Raw genomic sequence first — 19,950 nt, 5'->3', positions numbered from 1 at the left:
AATATGAGGCGTAAAAAAAATTGACACTTGTTTTTTACGGACAGCAGATTGACCATGGTAAAAAACAAGCGTGTGTGAAATTAATCCCCTGATGTCCTGACAGTATGACCAGAGGGTCAATGACATTCTCTGACTAGAAGCAAGTGTGTCATATACTGAGTAACTAACCAGCATTAAACTGTAGCAGACCTAAAGTGTGTCAGTTACCTGGCTCACAAGGAGTAGATATATCCGGTTACTTCATACCTGGTCTGGACTGAATTCAGATTGATATGTGGGTGCGTACCGGTTATACCAGTTATACCAGTTATACCTGTTTGGGGGGCGAATGCTTGGGAATTTTTGGTAGCTTGCTTTTTGTTACAAAAGTTTAAGACTTATTTTCCCGCATGTAATTTGATTTTCTAATTGCAGAGTCTTTCTCATGAAGTTTAATCAATTTTTAGAAGTTTAAATATGAAGGTGACATGTGGCAATCTTGTGGATTACTGAATCCAACCCTTCACTTTCTTTATGATACTTGCAGCTGAGTGAGTGTGCGAGTGTTATCCAGTACTTTCTCTTCCTATAGATACAAATGTAATTAGGTACACTGTCCATGGCACAAACTAGGTAGTAATTACATGAACGGGTGTTGTAAAGGTACATACAAAACCTTTTCACCAATGTATACAGCTTTTTGACTCTTAAGGGATCTAAAATGAGCACAAGTATTTTTGAGGAATTAGAGAGACCTGACTTTTCTGAATAGTTTCTGATATCATATAATTTTCATTTTTGAAAATCACAATATAATAAAATTTTATGACAAATTATAAAAATTTGATATTTTTCAAATTTTGATATATAACAGTCCTCAAGTAATTATATAAATCTTGATATATTCAAAGACCCTAGCAATTCATGAACAATTGAAAATTTTGACCTTTCATATTGAAGATATTGATTTTTTTCCCAAAAGACCTAATTTTTGTGCCGCCAAGGGAAAAAAATCCATATCTTCAATACGAAAAGGTCAAAATTTTCAATTGATCTGTCGTGCGAGTTTTACCCAGTACTTTCTTTCCTATATAATCAATTTATAAAGTTTACTTCACTGTTAAATATCAAAAATATCAATTTTAATGATTTGCCATAAAATGTAATTAAATTGCAATTTCAAAAATCAAAATTATTTGATATCAGAAGGACATTCTTCGATTCAGAATGCAATTCGACCTTCTGAACATGTCCCAAAATACATACTTTCCAAACGCTCACTCTTAAGGACTTTGGGCTGAAGATTTTATAGTATCACAAAAACAGTGGCCTACCTGGTACCGAAGTTGGCAATGCTGAGACGGGAGGTGTCCAGCATGTTACCAAGGAACCACCGGCATCTATGGTTGCGTCCTCTACTTTGATAAGGGCATTATTTTGTGGATTGGTGAACATACAATTGTAGCTCTCCGTCCCCGTTAGAGTCGGTAAGCTGCTCACATTGAGAGTAAGCTGCAAAAAATGGAAACAAACAAAAACACATTTTAGTTATTGAAAATGAAAATTGCAACATATTTAAATATAGCATGTACATTCAATTGAACGATCGTTGCTTTTAATCCACTAGATACGGGCTCATCTGTGTTTAATTCCGTAACTCTACAGACAACAAACAAAATAAATGCTGAATAATTATTGCTGCCTACAAAGTGTCTGCAACTTTTATCAGCACCAGATGGGTAAACTTGGCTATACCAGACAAGAGAAGATATCTTGCACTTCCCAAAATGCATTTCTTTCATTCCAATTTTCTTTACTGATTTGCTATCAAGTGCAACATAAGTCGATAGTGACAAAAAGTACCTCAATGAACAGAGCATAACAGCTCTTGCAAAATATGTTAATTTCTAGACTATGGACTCAGTCTATTCTCAACATGAAAACATAGGGAACCTGTACAAAGTAATACGGGTGTCATTGGATAAATGAGGTGATGTATCATGTTGCAAAGGATTCTGGGAAGAGTTAGATATCTTCTCTGATACCCTATAAGTCTCAATCCCAATGGCACAGTCCTATACCCCCATACAACAATCATACCACAAAATCTGACCTCAAGTTCTGGAGTATGACATTTTGTACCCGGCTCAGGAGGATCATGCTATGATATGTACAATTATATCGGCAACTGTGTCCTAAAGTATGAGCATGTTGAAACCCTTGTGACATTACTAGTAATGAACACAGAGACAGTTTGGGTTCAAGAACCGTAAAAAATGGGTCTTTAAACTTACTGTCAGAACCTAAAAATCAAGCCTCCATGAGATAATGCGATTCTTGAAAAGATACTCTTGATGTGCCCTGTTCACACTTTCACATACAGATATCTCTTATAGAACTGCAAACTGACATCTGACACATGTGTTACATTCTCATTTATGTTGTTGTATCCAAACAAATATACATTTTGCAGTATAACATTTTGTCATAAGCTTCACACATGTGGATAACCTAAATATTGGAATTCTGGTCATTATAATTCAAGTCAAACTATTAAATAAAAAGTGCGCCAAGACATTTTGTACCTTACAACATACTTGGTGACCTAAATCTGCAGTCATCTATTGACTAAACAAAGTGCAGCCTGCGATTGTGGACTACCGATCTGTTCATTCACATCAAACTATGCGACCACAATAGGACATTGCATTGATGCTAAAAAATTGACAACTGTAATTTTCCCACGTTTGATAGTGTCTCTTATACAATCCATAGCACCTGTATGCGGTGCATTTGGATAAGAAGAAAGATAAGATTTATGTTGTAAAACATGCACTATTATCACTTTTGTGAATACAAATCAGTTGTGTTTATCAGCGCTTCACTGTGACTAGGCTAGCCTCTATGTATTGTGTACTCGGATTAAAAAAATCTTTTATCTGATTTTAATGTTTTACCAGGTAAGTCAAAATTGGGAGAAATTAACCATATAAAAGAAAACCTGTTGTGTGTGCCATTTTGTCTCCAGGAATACAATACAAATACAAATCACAGAGTCGCATTGTATGTGTATTGTATTTAAACACAAAGTAATAGTATACATAGTGTTTACACACCAAATCCTATTGTGTTATCCATTATGCTCCTAATATAAATCAAATCAAAGTGATATTAAGTGAAGTCCCCTGGACCTGTTTTTTTATTACTCCTAATTATTGAAATAAATAATCTTAATAGGTATTATTTACACTGCTACTAACCTACATCCTAACTCTTTCTTCAGCATACCGTAATGATTTGCCCTATATTGCATTCAACTGTAATTTTGGGCAAAAACTAAAGGTGCCCTCCTGTAAAAATCCCACCAGCAAATAAGGACACATGCCTTTAATACTTACTGGGATTTTCAGAAGAAGGGGGTCTATTATTTGTATGTGAAGTTTACCCAATGGCATAAGAGCCCATGTGCACCTTTCTGCGAATTTTTAAGTTTCTTAAAGGCAAGTGGACTGTCAGCTTTGTGCATTTTCTGCCTCCCATGCACAAGGGGTGGAACTGACACCCCTTCTATCAAGCCTTGGGATCTCCTTTATAGAACCCATACCATTCCTCTTCTTGTGTGTCAGCTTTATTTGTTTCTATATTTTAGTGTAAATATCATTAGGTCATGTTCACCTCCATATGCCTTAACCATAATATCTTAACACAGCGGATACACAATACGCAATAACAATCATAACACAATCAGTCATGTTGAACCATACTAAAGCCATCCACAAATCTCCCCTCGTTTCTCATCAATAACATGTTTTCTTAAATACAATATTTCCAATAATTGTCTTGTCTTAGTCCAGCGTTTGTCCTCGGTCTACGTGCAATGCATAGGGTAATCCGACACGGGTAAACTATTTATTCCTCGCCATTACCAGATTGATTCAAAGTCTTGTCATAACATTTATCTTTGATATTCATGCGTCATCCTGTGTATCTCTACTTGTAAATCTACTTCTGGCCTTGCTTCAAGACTTTTTTTACTTATCACCAACAAAACAACTCACCCAATTGATAAATCTCTACTTGATCTACGGCTTCACATATGCACTGATATTTAACTCCAAACCTCTGCTCTGAAATTTCACCCCTCGTGTTTGTTCTCAAGCATAAATGTTTGGGTACCTCTAATTGCGGCTTTTCATCAGTTTTTTTCCCTTCACGATTTGATCAATTTGCCCCATATTTGCGCTGAAAATTAAACTGGCACTCTGGGTCAGCGTCTTTGTGCGCTGTTTGAACAGTCACTCTACGGGATTATTTTTGATTTGTTTTAGATTGTCACTTCGCATCAAAATCATAATTTCTGTTCCATATATGGCATGAACTTGTATCATTTCTGTTTGGAAACTTGTCAGCGATGATGACAATGTCGGGTTTTGTGTTACCGATTTAAGCCTGACAAAACAGGTATTGCATTTTGGAGCTGTTTGTGCACTGTATAAACTTGTTGTAGCTACTTCAGTGAACAAATTTGGAAAGTGAAAACATATGGGGGTCCTCAACAGCCAGTCCACACGCCAAATCCGGGGGTGGGGGTATACTTTGGCCTCATGTATGTTTGAAATGAGGTTGACCCCTTGTAACCTCTGATCAAAATAAATAATGTTGTGAACACAAAAGCCTGGTACAATTTCCTATCAGAGAAAGCCATACTATTTAGCCCAGTTAATAGTTGTGAATTAGTAATAGTTGTTTAATTCAATATTCTTTTTATAAGCCCTAAAGGCTCAAAATCTAACACTTATTCTTTAAATAACACTCCGATGCTTGTCACTAGTTAATCAACTTCATCGGCACAAAAATGCAACAATTATAATCTTTCTTAATCCACAGATAGTGATCTTGATTAACAAGAAACCGTTTCAAAACTTCCTTGTTGTAAGGCAATATTGCATTGACAGCCCAACAACCCTACATGGCGCCATTCTCTGCTTAATTTCAAACAATTTATCGCTAAGCTGCTAGAGATTTTGAACAATCTAAACCTCATCTACAAGGTATTATTCGGTATTAAAACACGCTCTTGAAGGAACATGACATTTTGGTGTAATCTGAGCCTGCAATCCACTCTTTAAAAAATCGCCATACAAATATTAAAAACTTTGTGGATAGCACCTGAATTATTTAGTCCCATTTGCGAAAGGAGAAGTGGATTTAAATTTCCATGCTCATTAAAATTCTATGGCTCGAGCAAGTTGCAATCCAAATAATTCATATTTTATAAACTGCCTCCTGAATTACGCATCGTTCATGGCGTGCTCACAGATAAGACCTGGTCAGTGGATTGCTTATGAAGCAAGCACAATTTTGATTATCTTATAATTATACGACCAAAATCATATTAAGACTTGGGCAAAAAGTTGGTATGTACATTGTGCTAAAAATGTTGCATCTGTCAAAAGGGGTTTTATAAATCTTGCTTTTTACTGTTACATCGTCAAAATTATTTGTGTAATTTTCATTTTCATTAATATAATCCATTTTCAAAATCCTTTGAGGGTAGCCCTCTACTTAGGTTTGTATTAAAGCTATAAACATATCGAGAGTTTATTGCAAGAAAGGCTATCTGCAAAAGCTGCCCTATAGACAATTTGACCAATTCTTCATTCTATATTGTACACATGACACCCGGCAGCTATTACAGATAGGCCTTTCTTGCACAAAATCCCTCGATAAATGAGCAGACCTTGGTTGTCCCAAAGAAGTCGTCATCTAAATATAGATCCAGAAGAAATTTTTGTTGTAAAATAGTTGCAAAGAAAATTAACATCAAGAATATTATCACTTTTATAAGATATATCCCGGACCACTTCCCCCGTAATGTTATAATAGCAGACTCACTCCTAAATCCAATCAAATTATTTAAAGCATGAATCGTGATAAGTTATGTTTACCTGAATTCATGACCATAAATATGATACGCAATCATGTACTTAGCATTTGGAGCTTTGCTGCTAAGGATGTTGTTTAGCACAGTGTGAAAAAACATAGTCCTCAGTCGAAGAAGTTTAGATAAATAAAGGTTACACACTTGAGAGCACTTCTTTATTCTTTTTTGCTTTTTCGTCAATCTGCCATCAAATATTAACGGGGATAATTTACATGTACCAGAATGGGTAATAAGAAGCAAGTAACTGTCGTTTTTTATCGCACTTAACTGCAGAGCCTCGCGCATCAGCGATGCAATATCATCTTGTGAGATTGGCACTTTCAATAAATAATGGCGCAAATCTAATATGCATTAATTCATTTCTATTGCGGCTTTCTTCGCTCTCTAACACACTTTTGAAAATTGGAAATCAAAATAATTGCCTAAATTTGATCAGGATATGGGTCTGACTTGACTGAGCACACGTATACAATGTAATCTCCTGTAATTTGCCTGGGTGTACAATGTCCTAACATGACACCTTTTTGATGTGTGGTGCTGAAAATTTGATGATATTTGTATTTTTTTTACTACCAAACTTTGCATCGTTAATGCGAAATGTAACATTATTACTCTCAGGTGTCATTGTCGCTGACAACACGTCTGTTTATTCGCAAATTGACATGAGAAATCTCATTTAATACCGAAGACATTAAAAAAACTAAATCAACATGATGAAAAATAGCTTTCCCCCTTTCTTTTCTCCTCTTGCTGGGGCTCACGATTCATTTTTCAAATTAAATGCAAAATCTGTTTTTCTTTTGTTCTGTGCCTGGGAGTATGCCTAGTGCAGAGTCTCCCCGGAATTATGCTGTATCAATTCCTCTTGCAAATATTTGAAAAATATTATGCAAAAGTCGCGTAGGTGTTAAGAAACACAATTTATTCCATATTTCAGTGGCGATCGCCAGGCACTGAGAGCACTGACGGATTATCGCAGTCTCGCATCACGAGACATTATTGTAAAATGAGACAAAGTCCATGATCACGATCATCATTTGGCTTTTCCCTGCAATATAGTTTGTCATTGTCATTATGTGTGCTTCATTCAGGAGAAGTCAAAGCCAAGCACAATAAGTCTCACTTGTGCAAATCATTGGCTATTCCAGTTGAAATCCACCCTCCCGCATGGAAGACATGACTTTAATCTTCCACACAGGGAGTGTGAATTTCAAATGGGATTACCTGAATGGGTGACTCCATTTGAAATCTACACTCCCTGTGTGGAAGATTAAGGTTGTGTCTTCCATAGGGGATGTATGAATTTCAACTGCAAATAGCCCAATAACTTAACCAACCTAGACAATCAAAGACATTTTAAGACACAAAATGTGTTTGTTGTCGTCATCGTCCTGGATTAATTTTATTGCATAGGACATAGCTGTTACAATCCATATATAGGACAGGAATAAGAAGTTGTTAAAAATAGGAATCGCTCCCAGCTTCTTATTGCTTAAAGGTTGTCTAGAAATTGGGCCAATTATGAAGTAGGTTCACCAGTAAGCAGGAAATTTAACCAAAAATGTGCAGTCATTAACTTGAGAGTGCACATAGAGTAACATATATGTTCTTTTGCTGAACATACAATAAATTCTTATACTAAAATTAATAAAATAATTAATTAATAAATTCTTATAGAAGAATTGTAAGATGGTGTAAAAAGTAGTTCAAAAAAAGTTTAATTGAAAAATGGATATATTCTGAAAGCATTTTTTGTGGTGAGTGTACGAGGTCCATATTGATGATTTTTCTGATCTTTCATGTCTAACATGGCTGTTCAAGAAGTCAGAAAAAATTTATAAAAAGTATCAAATATGACAATTAGGTAGTTCAAATATTTTATGCTTCAGCTGCACTTATGATTTTTTGGGAAGGATACTGTTGCCTATCTTTCACAAGTCAACACATGTTTTATATATCTAAAATTCACAAAGTAGGGGAAAATTTATCAATAATATCAAAATGTGACAATTAATTCCTGTAAAAATGTTTCTTATACTAGTAACACCATACTAATGATAACAGGTGTATCCCAACCATAGACTCCACCACTATGTAACCTACATATTTGACTCTCATATTGGCATACAATGATATATTACTTTTATTTTAAATTCTAGGCCTTATCCAGTAAAGCAGTCTCTAGTCAGGCAGTATCATCAATTTTGGATTAATAATGTGACCAACTGGTCAATTTGTGAAACCCATATCAAACATTTACGTAAAATAATTCCTGGCATATGCATATCGTCTTAATCGCTGTATAATATTGATAAACTAATACGCAATATATTGGTATAATCAAACTCCCTAGACAAGGCATAAAAGCAATATTCGTGACTTGCTACCTCTGACTTACCAAAACCAATCTTTCTGCTTTTTCAATTCATTTAATCTCCTACTATTGTGTTCATTTAAAGGTACATTAAGTAATTCTCTACATCAGTAAATCTTTAAAAATCACCGAAATTAGGTTTGTGCATTTCTGTACCAGGTGTGCTAAACATATGTAACACTAATGATCTGATAATGGCGATATTTGAATATGTCAGTACGGACACTGACAACACGCAAATTGGATAACGCTTCACTTTTTTTTTCAGCACAAAGTTTTGCCTTTTTCATAACACAAACAACACTCAATAAGGATTGTTTTTGCTGACATAGTGCATGTTAGTAACCATTGGTTACTGGTTCAAGCCTAGGCTCATACACCTGTTCCAAATTATGATATGCCATAGGCTTTGTGTTGTGATCATTTCGATCAACAAATAGCCAACTAGACTTATCCTTAATCTTTTCAGCTCTTCCTACAAATGTCCAATAGTTAACTAGGATCACAGATTAAAAGTCTGTGTTGTGTAGTAATATTTTGACATTGACCGTGCACACAAACTGATTAACCTTGTCACTTTGCCTTAGTCCTCATCTCCTCCTCTGTAAGCTTAATTACATTAGTCATTTCATGCATAGGAATCTATCAAAGCACAACCCACCTGTACCATGACAAGGGCATTGATAAGAAGAAAGAGAGTGACAAACAACAATTTGACACAATTTGGGGTCTTTTCTAGGTGGTTGAACATGAATTAAGAAGAAACCGATTACGAAAATAAATAGTGCCATAATTACTGTAATTTATCTCTAATTGGACGTTTATACTTGAACTTTTCTATTATTACTGAATTCAGCTGGTGGAAAAATACCAGATTATTTCAGAGCCATAATTAATTAATTACTTTGAATCAATTATCAAACAAAGGAGGAAGAAATAGGGACAGCGGTCCCAAATAGGTCATCTGAAGATATGACACAAGTTCGGTTGCAACTTGCAATATCAGTCTTTGAACTGTTCATATGAGACCAAAAGTGTGACATAATTGACACAGGGACGGACAGATGGATGGACACACGGCGCATGATGCCATCAGGTCTTTCCCTTCAGATGACCTAAAACGAGAGAAGTTTATCCTTTGGACAAACTTGTCTATTTGTCCTTTTTTATTATTCCTGAATTAAGAGGTTGAAAATAACAGTTTATTTCAAAGCCATAATTTGTGTTAAAACTAGCACCACCTTCCTTTGTATCAATTTTCAACAACAACAAAATTTGTATTTTCTTAGCAAATTAAATAATGAAGAAGGAGGTGGCCTATATGCTTTACCCTAGCAGGACATAATCCACTGACCGGGGTTCAATCCCCGCTAAAGCCCGATCCTGACTCCACTTCGCAGCGCGATGCGATGCTGCGATGCTTTTCAAACATCGCAGCATCGCGCGATGAAATTAAAATGTACATTTTAATTTCATCGCGCGATGCTGCGATGTTTTAAAAGCACGTGGGGTCTACATCTCCTTGTAAGGTCATTCTACCGACCTTGATTTTCCAGCAGCCAATCAGAAGCGTGCACGGCTGCGATATCGCAGCGCGATGCGAAAAAGTTGAACATTGTTCAACTTTTTCGCGTACCGAAATTTTCATCGCGCGATGACAATTTTCACCGCTGAGCTCGTAAAAACCTGGCTCAGATTACAGTTTTTATAGCATCGCACCATCGCATCGCGCTGCGATGTGGAGTCAGGATCGGGCTTAAGTCCCGAGTCCAAAAAAAGTCATTGTTAGCAAATTGTGCAAACGTAAGCAAAGTTACACTTTGCACTGTTTTGCACATCCTTTTCCCTCATAAAATTGCCATAAAACTTCACAAATTGAGTTGGGCAGCATCACCTTGGTGCATTTCATGAACAGTTCATCAAGTAGAAAGCTAAGACCACTTCAAAGACCCAATTATGTTCATCATCAGGTCAATGATACCCGCAACATCCAAGGTGACCACCATCTCCTTTCTCTTGTAATCAAGATTTGTCTTCATTACCCCATCTCACCCCCACAATCTTACTCCAATAAGCCCCTGGATGATCTGCGCTATTCTAAGTAAACCCTGGCCGCTTGGTTCGTTAAGTTTTAGTCAGTCTGCCCGATGTTTAGGAGTATCTGTGGGTTGCTCTAAAATACGTTCCGTTAACACTCTTACTCACATTATATTATGAAACACAATTAAAGTTCATTTACCCATTGCCGCTTGTCCCTTGATGTGCTTTCTGGGGTCACTTGGATGACTCTGATGCATTGGTCATTTTTGCCCAACCATCTATTAGCCTGGCTAGTGTCCACTGATCCTGGGCATTCTGCATCGGTCCTCCTTGTGCAACTGTATGGGGAATCAAAAAAAGGCGAAAATCATTACATAAATATTTTTCTCTGGTACATCAATAGCATCCCTTGTGGGATGAAAAATATTGGCAGATGATATTTGGGTGAGAATCTGTGAGAACACAATGGTGAGAAACAGGGAAGATAATCAAAAATTTAATAATTCACTGAATACTCTTGGGCAGTGTGGCAATGTCAAAACAAAAGCTGTGCAAAATCAGTACCAGTGGGATTTGCACTCCTGACCTCAACATTCAGAAGTGTGAAACATGGGAATAAGCTATGAGTGGTAAATAGCTCAAAAATTCATAAGATATTTTGACCTTATGCAGACAAGGGTGAGAATGATGATATCACTGAAATGATTCAAGCTTTGCATACACAGTCACGCTATTGGCTTGTACTTGGTTCCCAAACACTCTCATCCATCAATACACAGTTCTTGAACTCCAATAGGCTTCTACATGCATAGAATGACATTTGCATGTGCTGGGTACAAAAACTCATACTCCACAACTTGAAGTCAATTTTTGAGCTATGCCTGTTGGATGGAGATTATTGAACTTAGCCATCAGAGATGAGATTATCTTGCTTCATGTTATTGTTGGAGGCATACTGGAATACAATTAATATTCCGCTTTAATCTTTCATTAAAAACACAGTAATGTATAATTTAATAGTCATTGTTCCACTCGCTGATTTCCTTTGCTACGGTCGATAAGGCCGTCACGTTATTGAGGGAACTTTCACCAGCTACCCCTCGAAACAGAAAAAAAAAAGGTATCAAATTTATAGCAATAATGAAAATGTAAACCTATCATGTACGAGGAGACGTGATAATTTGCATGTTGTGTTTATCTGCAATATAATCATGCAGATTGAAATTGTGTGTAAGCAGAGAAAATGGGCATAGGATACTGATTTATCATCATCATAATGTCTGTGAACTTGTCTCATATTTAAAGACAGAGAGGGGGAAAAACTTTGTATGAATCATTAATGCCAAATTTGGCTTTCTACCATCCCCGAGGATTACGATAGCTTTGGCCTAAGCTATCACTTTTAGATAACATAACCTTGTTATTTTCCACTGCTCTAGGTACAATGTATTTATAACCTGTTGTTAGTGACAGGCTACATAGCTTCCTATTCTCTCCACTTGTAATTTCAGAACAACAAAAAAAACCTTCCCACAAGAAAAAAAAACGCTTCTCAATCTGATTAATTCTACTGTTTTGTAACATTATTACGCAGCGGAAATTGTTGACATCGTCAAGATATTGTCTGTTATACAATTATATAATTTGTTCAACAGGGAGTGGCATGGCCCAGACATGCATTGTTACAAATATGAAGTTCAACATAGGAGAGTACTTGGCTGGATCAATTCCCCTACATGGCTTGGAAACTTAAAATAGATCACAATATAGACCTGCTTTGCTTCAGGTCATAATGCATTCATGGCAACACATTTAGCCTAGCCTTGATCTGATTACAGTCTAACATATCTCTCTACATATATAAAAGAAAGAACAAAACCGAGAACATTAGTGGAGGATGGCGTACGTACGCGGAAGCTTAAACCACATTTTTACGCTCAGGGCCACGATGTTACTTTGAGGATATATGCGTATTCAATGTCACACCATGATGGGTATGGATTAGGCATGTTGTATGGACTACTGTGCAAGACACATAGTATCCTACATCAGTACAGCTTTTATTTATCTGCCTTTGTATCACCCTACACCTAAATATTAACCAAGTTTAACATAACCAAAACATAGCATCATGATGATGTCTGTAAGTGTCTGGCAGTGATTTGAAAAATTGTCAGAATGATGAAGAATTGAACCCTACGACTTGCACTATTCTGTAGTCTTTTTGAAGTCTTGTAGTTCAAAGCATATCAACTGCCATATATTGACCTGTATCTCAAGAAGCGCAAGATCTGTTCAGCTCGAGATACAACAAAATCCATGTTAACTTTTCGTTCAGCCATTGTGATAAGGCAGGGAACTTGTACTATCAAACCCGACTCTCTGCCCCATGCCCAACTCAAGAGCTCCAGCTAGATTTCATTCAAATTTATTTCTTGTCACTTTACAGATTCGTAAAGCTTTTTATTGTCATCTCTCCTCGTATAAGTATATTCTGTAATTACTTTATACTGCTTGGTTTGCGACGTACATTAGGAAAGACGTGTTTGTAACAAAAGTAAAATCCTTGAAAAGCCTTTAATTAAAGTTGACTTTTGTGAAAGCATCCACAACAAATTTTGAATTGCTACAATCAAGGATATACTACAATATAAGCATGTTTGTACTTGAGTAAAATGACTCACTATTATCTCTTTCTTCAGGCACTGACAATACTATTAATGAATCCGTCTTTCGACTTTTTACAAAACTGTTATGTATATACCATGACACAACTGATTCTTATAAAACATTAAAGCAAAAATAACAATGATAAATTAGTCACTAGTTTAACACTCTGCACTAATCAGCTTCTTTCTTAAAACTTGCCTCGTTAAAAATTGACTCGCACGAAACCTTTTGCTAAGTAGCACCTCTTGTAATTATATAAGCAGCTAGCACTAGTACTACCTCATCTTAATACCATATTTATATTACTATCCCATTTCAATATAATGCCATGTTTTCGTTATGGATAATCCTTTGCGATGCTAATGTACTGCGACTCAAAGCAGATCCACCTCGATAAGAGACACAGCTTTCTGATTTCCGCACTACTCTTTTCGTGAGGCATCCTTAAGACTTTCCCTGCTCCATTCTCTTTAACATTCATCCGACTCAAAATAACGAGGGAAACATGGAAGGAAAAGTACAAATCAAAACTATTACAGCAAGTTTTCAAATCTTTTTGAAATGCACACAGGCTTGCTACATCTAAAATATTAACAGTTTAAAATCTGACATTTGTGAAGGCACGGATTTCAGTTGATTTTATCCGACTGAAGTAGTTCATCACGAGTTAAGACATACGGCCAAATTTGTCTTGTCATAATGCATGCTCACTCTTTCCCCGCGAGCACATGCCTCAATTTTACCCTCCCCGTCCTAGATCAGTCCCTCGGAGGGTAGGAATGCAAACCCAAACGCTTTGACTACATACACACAAGTCATAATTCAACTTTCAACCATCTTTAACTTGCTGCTAAATCTGTGCAACATACTCTAGGATTTGAACGACGATAGAGGTTCAATCATGACAAATCTAACTGCAGGGAGGGAAGGTATTCATCTCGAGGTGGGTGCATTTTTAACACAATAAACAAACGGTATTGTTCACTGTTATGCGTGATGACATGCCCCCCTAATGCTGTGATATTCGTCAATTTTCTGTGTGACAAATGGCAGATCATCAACCAATGTCACATTTGCATCACAAATCTCATCATTTTTACCAATTTATTCCCAACATTTTACCATTCATCATAACAAATATGACAAGTTAAAGAAATGACAATTTTATAGAAAAAAAAATATTGAAAAGATGACTCATATATTTTTCAGATCAGGGAGCAATTTGTCAAGTCATTTTGAATTGCTTGCTACCCTATCATTTTACTCAAATACAAACTGGGCTATTCCAGTTGATATCCATACACCCCCTATGAGAGACATAACCTTAATCTCCCATACAGTGGGTGTAGATTTCAAATAGAGTCACCCATTCAGGTAACCCCATTTGAAATTCACACTCCCTGTGTGGAAGATTAAGGTCACATCTACTATAGGGGTATATGGATTTTACAGGAATAGCCCAAGCCGCAAGACACCCCCAAGAATTGCACATTCTGTCACTCCATGTCAGTTTTAAAAGCACATGCACAAAAGTGTTGCTATGGAAACACAACTTTGTGCAAATAGTCGTTCATTTTCTCCTTCAAATGTGATACTTTTTCTCTTTACGAACATGTTTATTTCGCCAACGTACGTTCTACATTTTATCCTGATCCACACTAACATCACCCTACATTTCCCTTGAGATACAAAATTTTACATTGACTTCTCAGCCCTCCCCACAGGCCTATAATTCCTGCTACAATCCTAACTTCAAAAATTACAATATTCCTGTACATTAAAATTTTCCAGGACAGAATGTTACCAGCTTTTCCAGCTAACAAAAGCGTTTCATAACAACGCAAGTAAACACACGCACAGATAGAAATGTCAAATAGGTTATTGGTACTTGTGAGCTCCATAGAACCATCAATTGGCTATATAGGACTATTGGAATTTATCTTTTATAAATGAGTCCAGGAATAGATAACGCTAAATAATCCTAGCATAGGATATTTCAATACATGTCAGGAATCGTTATGTCTTAACCATTTCAATCTTCTATACTCATAATGGGTTAATAACTGCTATAGGGTGCATGCGCTGGCTGCTGAGTACATACATACAGATTCGTACGACTTGTATGTGTTTGTTTGCGTCTACATAAGCCACATACAAAACCACGCTGAAGAGATAACTGTCTAGCGATTTGCTAGGAATGATGAACATAAATACGGAATAAACTGTCCTGCAACAAGCCGCTTCAAGCGATAATAATATAGCAAGTAACAACATGTCATAATGGGTCATTCTAGATGACCGACTCTCTTCCCTAGCATCATTCATATTTTCCTAGCCTCACTGTACTGTGCACACATGTTAAACCAGACATTTAATGTTCAGAAGCTTATACTTCAGTTTGTTAGTACAGCACATAATTCTACTTCCAGTTTAAAGCAATACTAAATTATTGTTTTTAACCTGTTACTATGGTTACAAATTTGTTGAAAACTCAACAAAAAGGTGTTGAGTAACAGTACATATTGCTCATACATCATATTTTGTGATTTTTGTATAGATAGATGAAATATGAACATGTTATTTTCTACCAATTTCAGCTCAAAATTTTCACTTTTTGCAATTTTTTCGACATATTTTTATGGTTTTCATAATATCCTACAACCAAGAATTTTTGAACTTGTAAAATTCATAGTACCACTTTCACTCAAACACTCTAAAAGCTGAACCAATGTTATCCATCTCAGTCATTTATGTAAAACCTTCCATCCTTAAAATAAAATCAGAAAAGCTTTTTAAAAAGAATTGACATGTCCTTCCATGTACCTAAAAAAAAGCTTTAAGTGCATAGCTTTTATAGAAATTCATCTCTTGTATTTACTTGATTCATAACTGCACTTTCCTCAATATACATCATAAATGGCATACAAAAGCCATTTATTATGGAACATAATTGATTTATACTTGCCACAAAAGCATCCAAAATATTTAGAAATGCAGTCATTGGGCTATTCCAGTTGAAATTCATACACTCCAAATGGAAGATATGACTTTAATCTCACACATAGGGGGTGTGTATTTCATATGGAGCCACTCATTCAGGTAATGTCATTTCACACTCCCTGTGCAGGAGATTAAGGTCATGTCTTCTGTAGGGGGTGTATGGATTTCAACTCAAATAGCCCAATTTGAATATAATGTAAAAAAGCTAAATATTCCTACATAGTGCATTTCACTTCTGGCCAATTAGAGTTATTTCTTTCAATACATCATTCTTGTTTTTATTAAGCTGTAATATAGTCAAACACAGTGGAGCACAGCAATTGTAATCTTCCAATTGGTTTAAAACCAATATTTTTCTGTTGACAAGGGGCAGTCTTCAGTGAACGGCTCTTTTCAGAGCCATCAGTAGGCAAGGTGCGTCTACATGTCTGAAGTCAGAACTACTCCTGAAGAAATCTTGACAGTTCTAAACAATGTCAGAATTTTCTTCTTAAGGAGGCATATAGGAAAAACATGCATGGTGACTAACCCTAACCCTACCCGTGGTTTTTTGGCTATCGGAAGGGAAAGAAGGAACAAAAAAGGAGAGAAGATGAAGAAGAAAGTCACTTGGCACCCCCGGGATTCGAACCTCAGACCCCTCGCATGCCACGCAGAAGATCCCTAGCATGTAGCTACACAGGTGACGCTGGCCCGCCAACGATTCCCTGGGTATATATGACTTGGTCTGATTAAGTCATCAAGTCCTGTGGAATGCATGCACGCAGAGTGGTTTTAATAGTGAGCTTTAGTGAGTCCTAGTTGGGTTAGGGTTAATACATGCCAAACGAATATCTTTTTACATTTTAGTAGATAAAGTGTTTGTGTATGAATCAAAACATTTGGCTCTTTCTTCAGTTTTCCTCATGATATCTCTTCTGATTACTGTTAAGTTTCTTAATTGCTTCATCTACAATGTTACACTGTTATTCATATAATCCACTTACATATAATATATATCAATTGCTTCGTTGATAACTTTAAACTTTTGTTCATTAACTCCTTATCTTTGCCACATCATTTTTTACCAAAGGAACACCTTAAATAATTTTGACTTCCAACATTTCTACACTAATCATTTAAATTTAATTCATCCGAAGTTTACTGCCACAGAGGAAACCTAATGACACTTTACTCTTTAGATTAGTATGCAAAATTGATCACAAAATTTTACACAAGTTTAAATATATATATACAGAAATATATATAGAACACATACTGTATCTTGACAATATTAACCCAAATTTCATGTGTGTGCTTGCAAAATATGATTTTTTTTCCTTCCGTTGTTTCAAAAAAGTATATCAAAATTTCTTCCAAAAAAAATGCAACTCATTTGAAAATCCATCAAGATCTGACATGAGATTATTGGCTTTATACATGACCTTGTTCTTATTCCAACTATAACTGTCAATGACATTTTGAAGATGACAGTTTCTGCTAAATTTATTTCTAATATCATATTCTTTTTTTTCAGCATAATATTATCCCAGGCAGTTATGATGATTTCTAATTATAAATTCTGAATCTATCAAAGCTGCTGCTACTTCAGTTTTCAATGTTTATAGTGTGAGAAAAAGTCAGATATTGCAAGCTAAATTGTGACTTGATTTGGAATTTTGTATTCATGCGCATCACACATCTGATTAATTATAAATTCTGGATAATCTAGTTACTGTCGATTACTCTTGTTTGAAGAATTAAAAGAGTCAGCTAGTTCATGTTACATGTCTAATTATCTTCTATCATATTTTAAGCAAATATTTGATGAAGAAATGTATTAAAAAGTCAATTACAATGATTGAATGTTTGATATGCATGTCAAACACTTTTAATTAATGAATGTGACAGGAGAGAGAAAGAGAGGGGGAAAGTGGGAGGAAGAGAATGAAGGGAGAAAAGAAAAAGAAAATAAATCGAGAAAGGAAAGGAGAGAGCCACATTATAAAATCTAGACATTTCAATGAAATAGAATCAAGGAGTACCAACTCCTGTCACATTTGTGTGCCGCTCATGGAGGCCGCGTAATGTAAGATTTTTCGCTATATGCCCGGCAACTTGGATTCAAACATGGGGTTGTTTTGCGTTCTGTGTGTAACACATTGTGCGAAAAATGTGCGCTACACACTGCTTGCAGTCATATGCTTGAAATACGCAAATTATTGTTCAATTTTGGGACCTTGGTGATGAATGCTGGAGGTACATTAATTGGCACCCATGAGAGACAAACCAAGATGGCGGATTTGCCATATACTATGGACCACAATGGCCTCATCTCCATGGCATAGTTCAATAACCTCAATTAAACAATCATAGTGCAAAATTTGACCTCAAGTTGCAGGGTATGCGTTTTTGTACCCAAATTTTCAAAGGTCATTCAATGAATGTACAAATGTATTGGAGTTGAAGAACTGTGCCCTGATAAATGAGTATGTTGTGGATCCTAGTGATAGCATGATGTATACAATTTTAAGCTGGTTTTATTTGAGTATAATATCTATGATGAATTATCATAGAATTCAAAGAGTCTTCCGATGGAAGGAAGCATATAATATCATATCCTATAAAAGCTAAATTAACATGAACAAAAAATGGGAAGATTAATAAGGGCATTTAGATTTTTAATGTGCAGTTATATTTAATATGCTGACTTCAATTTAGAAATGCAGTCATCTAAATTAATCAGTTGACATTTGGCATAGTTCGTTTACTAATGTGTTCCGTTATTTTTTTTCAATCCAAGTTCAGAAAGAATTGCAAACACTTTGTATTAATGAATCATAACTTTTTTGTCACACAAACATAATTATATGCATCCCCACCCCTACATACAACATACACACACGCCCCTACATATAAATAAATAGGAACTTGTTTTGAGGACAAACGATGAAAATTTACAGACTTGAAAATAGAAAATGAAAAGTGCAGGTCATTTGGTACTTTTTTTACTGCTCTATATGCTCAAATGATGATAATTATACAAAGCAGGCTTACAAATAAATTACAGTATAATAAAGGTACTGGTATTGTTGTAACATGGTAAAATTCTAGTATATCATACTGTTGAAATTGTAAGTAAAATACATTATCCTAAAACTTGATTTTAACAATTTAAGAGCATTAAACTCATATCAGCACTTCCAGGTACAAAACATACATGCACACATAAGCCTACATTCTGGGGACTCTTAATGTATGCAGCCAGGTATCACTAGGATCTCAAACATGCCAATCTACCAGGCAATATTAAGTTCTATAACTCCAATATGTTTGTACCCTCAAAGAATAACCTCTGCATATGTTGGGTACAAAAACTCATACTCCACAACTTGAGGTCAAATTATGAGCTATTATTCTTGAATGAGGGTTACTGAACTACACCATGAGACATGATGCTATATTGGCTCATAGTAAACATCCTTCAAAAGACCCTAAGATTAACTTCTTACACAAGAGTGTTCACTTGAATTTGAGCGTAACAAATTGCAGCGACAATTCAACAATACTGCATTTTTTCTCAGGAATTCCTTCTTTTTTGCTCAAAATTTTCTGCTGAACTCACATGCATGCCAAACCATGTGGAAAACTTATGAATTGATAGGAATGCCTTGCTATTTTCTTCACCTAGCCAAGAATTTCACAATTGAGTTCGTAATTTTCAACATGAGTCTCTACGGAATGCATTTAAGTGGCCATCTTGCCACCTACCGGACGTGGGTCTGAGACTATTTTGATAACATAAATGGAGCGATATTAGGAGGCACATGATGACATCATCAGACCATCCATCTAAACACTTGAACCTACATAAACAATGGATGTCTTCATCATCTTAAATCTCTGGACGGATCCTCATATGTACGTGCACATATATATGTTGCCAGCATGCTTGCGACTCGTT

At 35.8% G+C, this 19,950-nt stretch overlaps 1 protein-coding gene across 1 annotated transcript in view; it reads right to left on the bottom strand.

The window, feature by feature from the left end:
• Nucleotides 1–19,950, bottom strand: part of LOC140159578 (plexin-A2-like) — a 348,956-nt gene that overhangs the window by 113,622 nt on the left and 215,384 nt on the right. The window contains 2 exon segments of the mRNA XM_072183069.1: nucleotides 1,314–1,491; nucleotides 10,537–10,675. Of these exon segments, the coding sequence (XP_072039170.1) occupies nucleotides 1,314–1,491; nucleotides 10,537–10,675 (317 nt within the window).

This window comes from Amphiura filiformis, chromosome 8 (genome assembly GCF_039555335.1).
Source record: "Amphiura filiformis chromosome 8, Afil_fr2py, whole genome shotgun sequence".
Lineage (NCBI taxonomy): Eukaryota > Metazoa > Echinodermata > Ophiuroidea > Amphilepidida > Amphiuridae > Amphiura > Amphiura filiformis.
The sequence above is the reverse complement of the archived record's forward strand: the minus strand, read 5'-3'. Positions and strand labels throughout refer to the sequence as shown.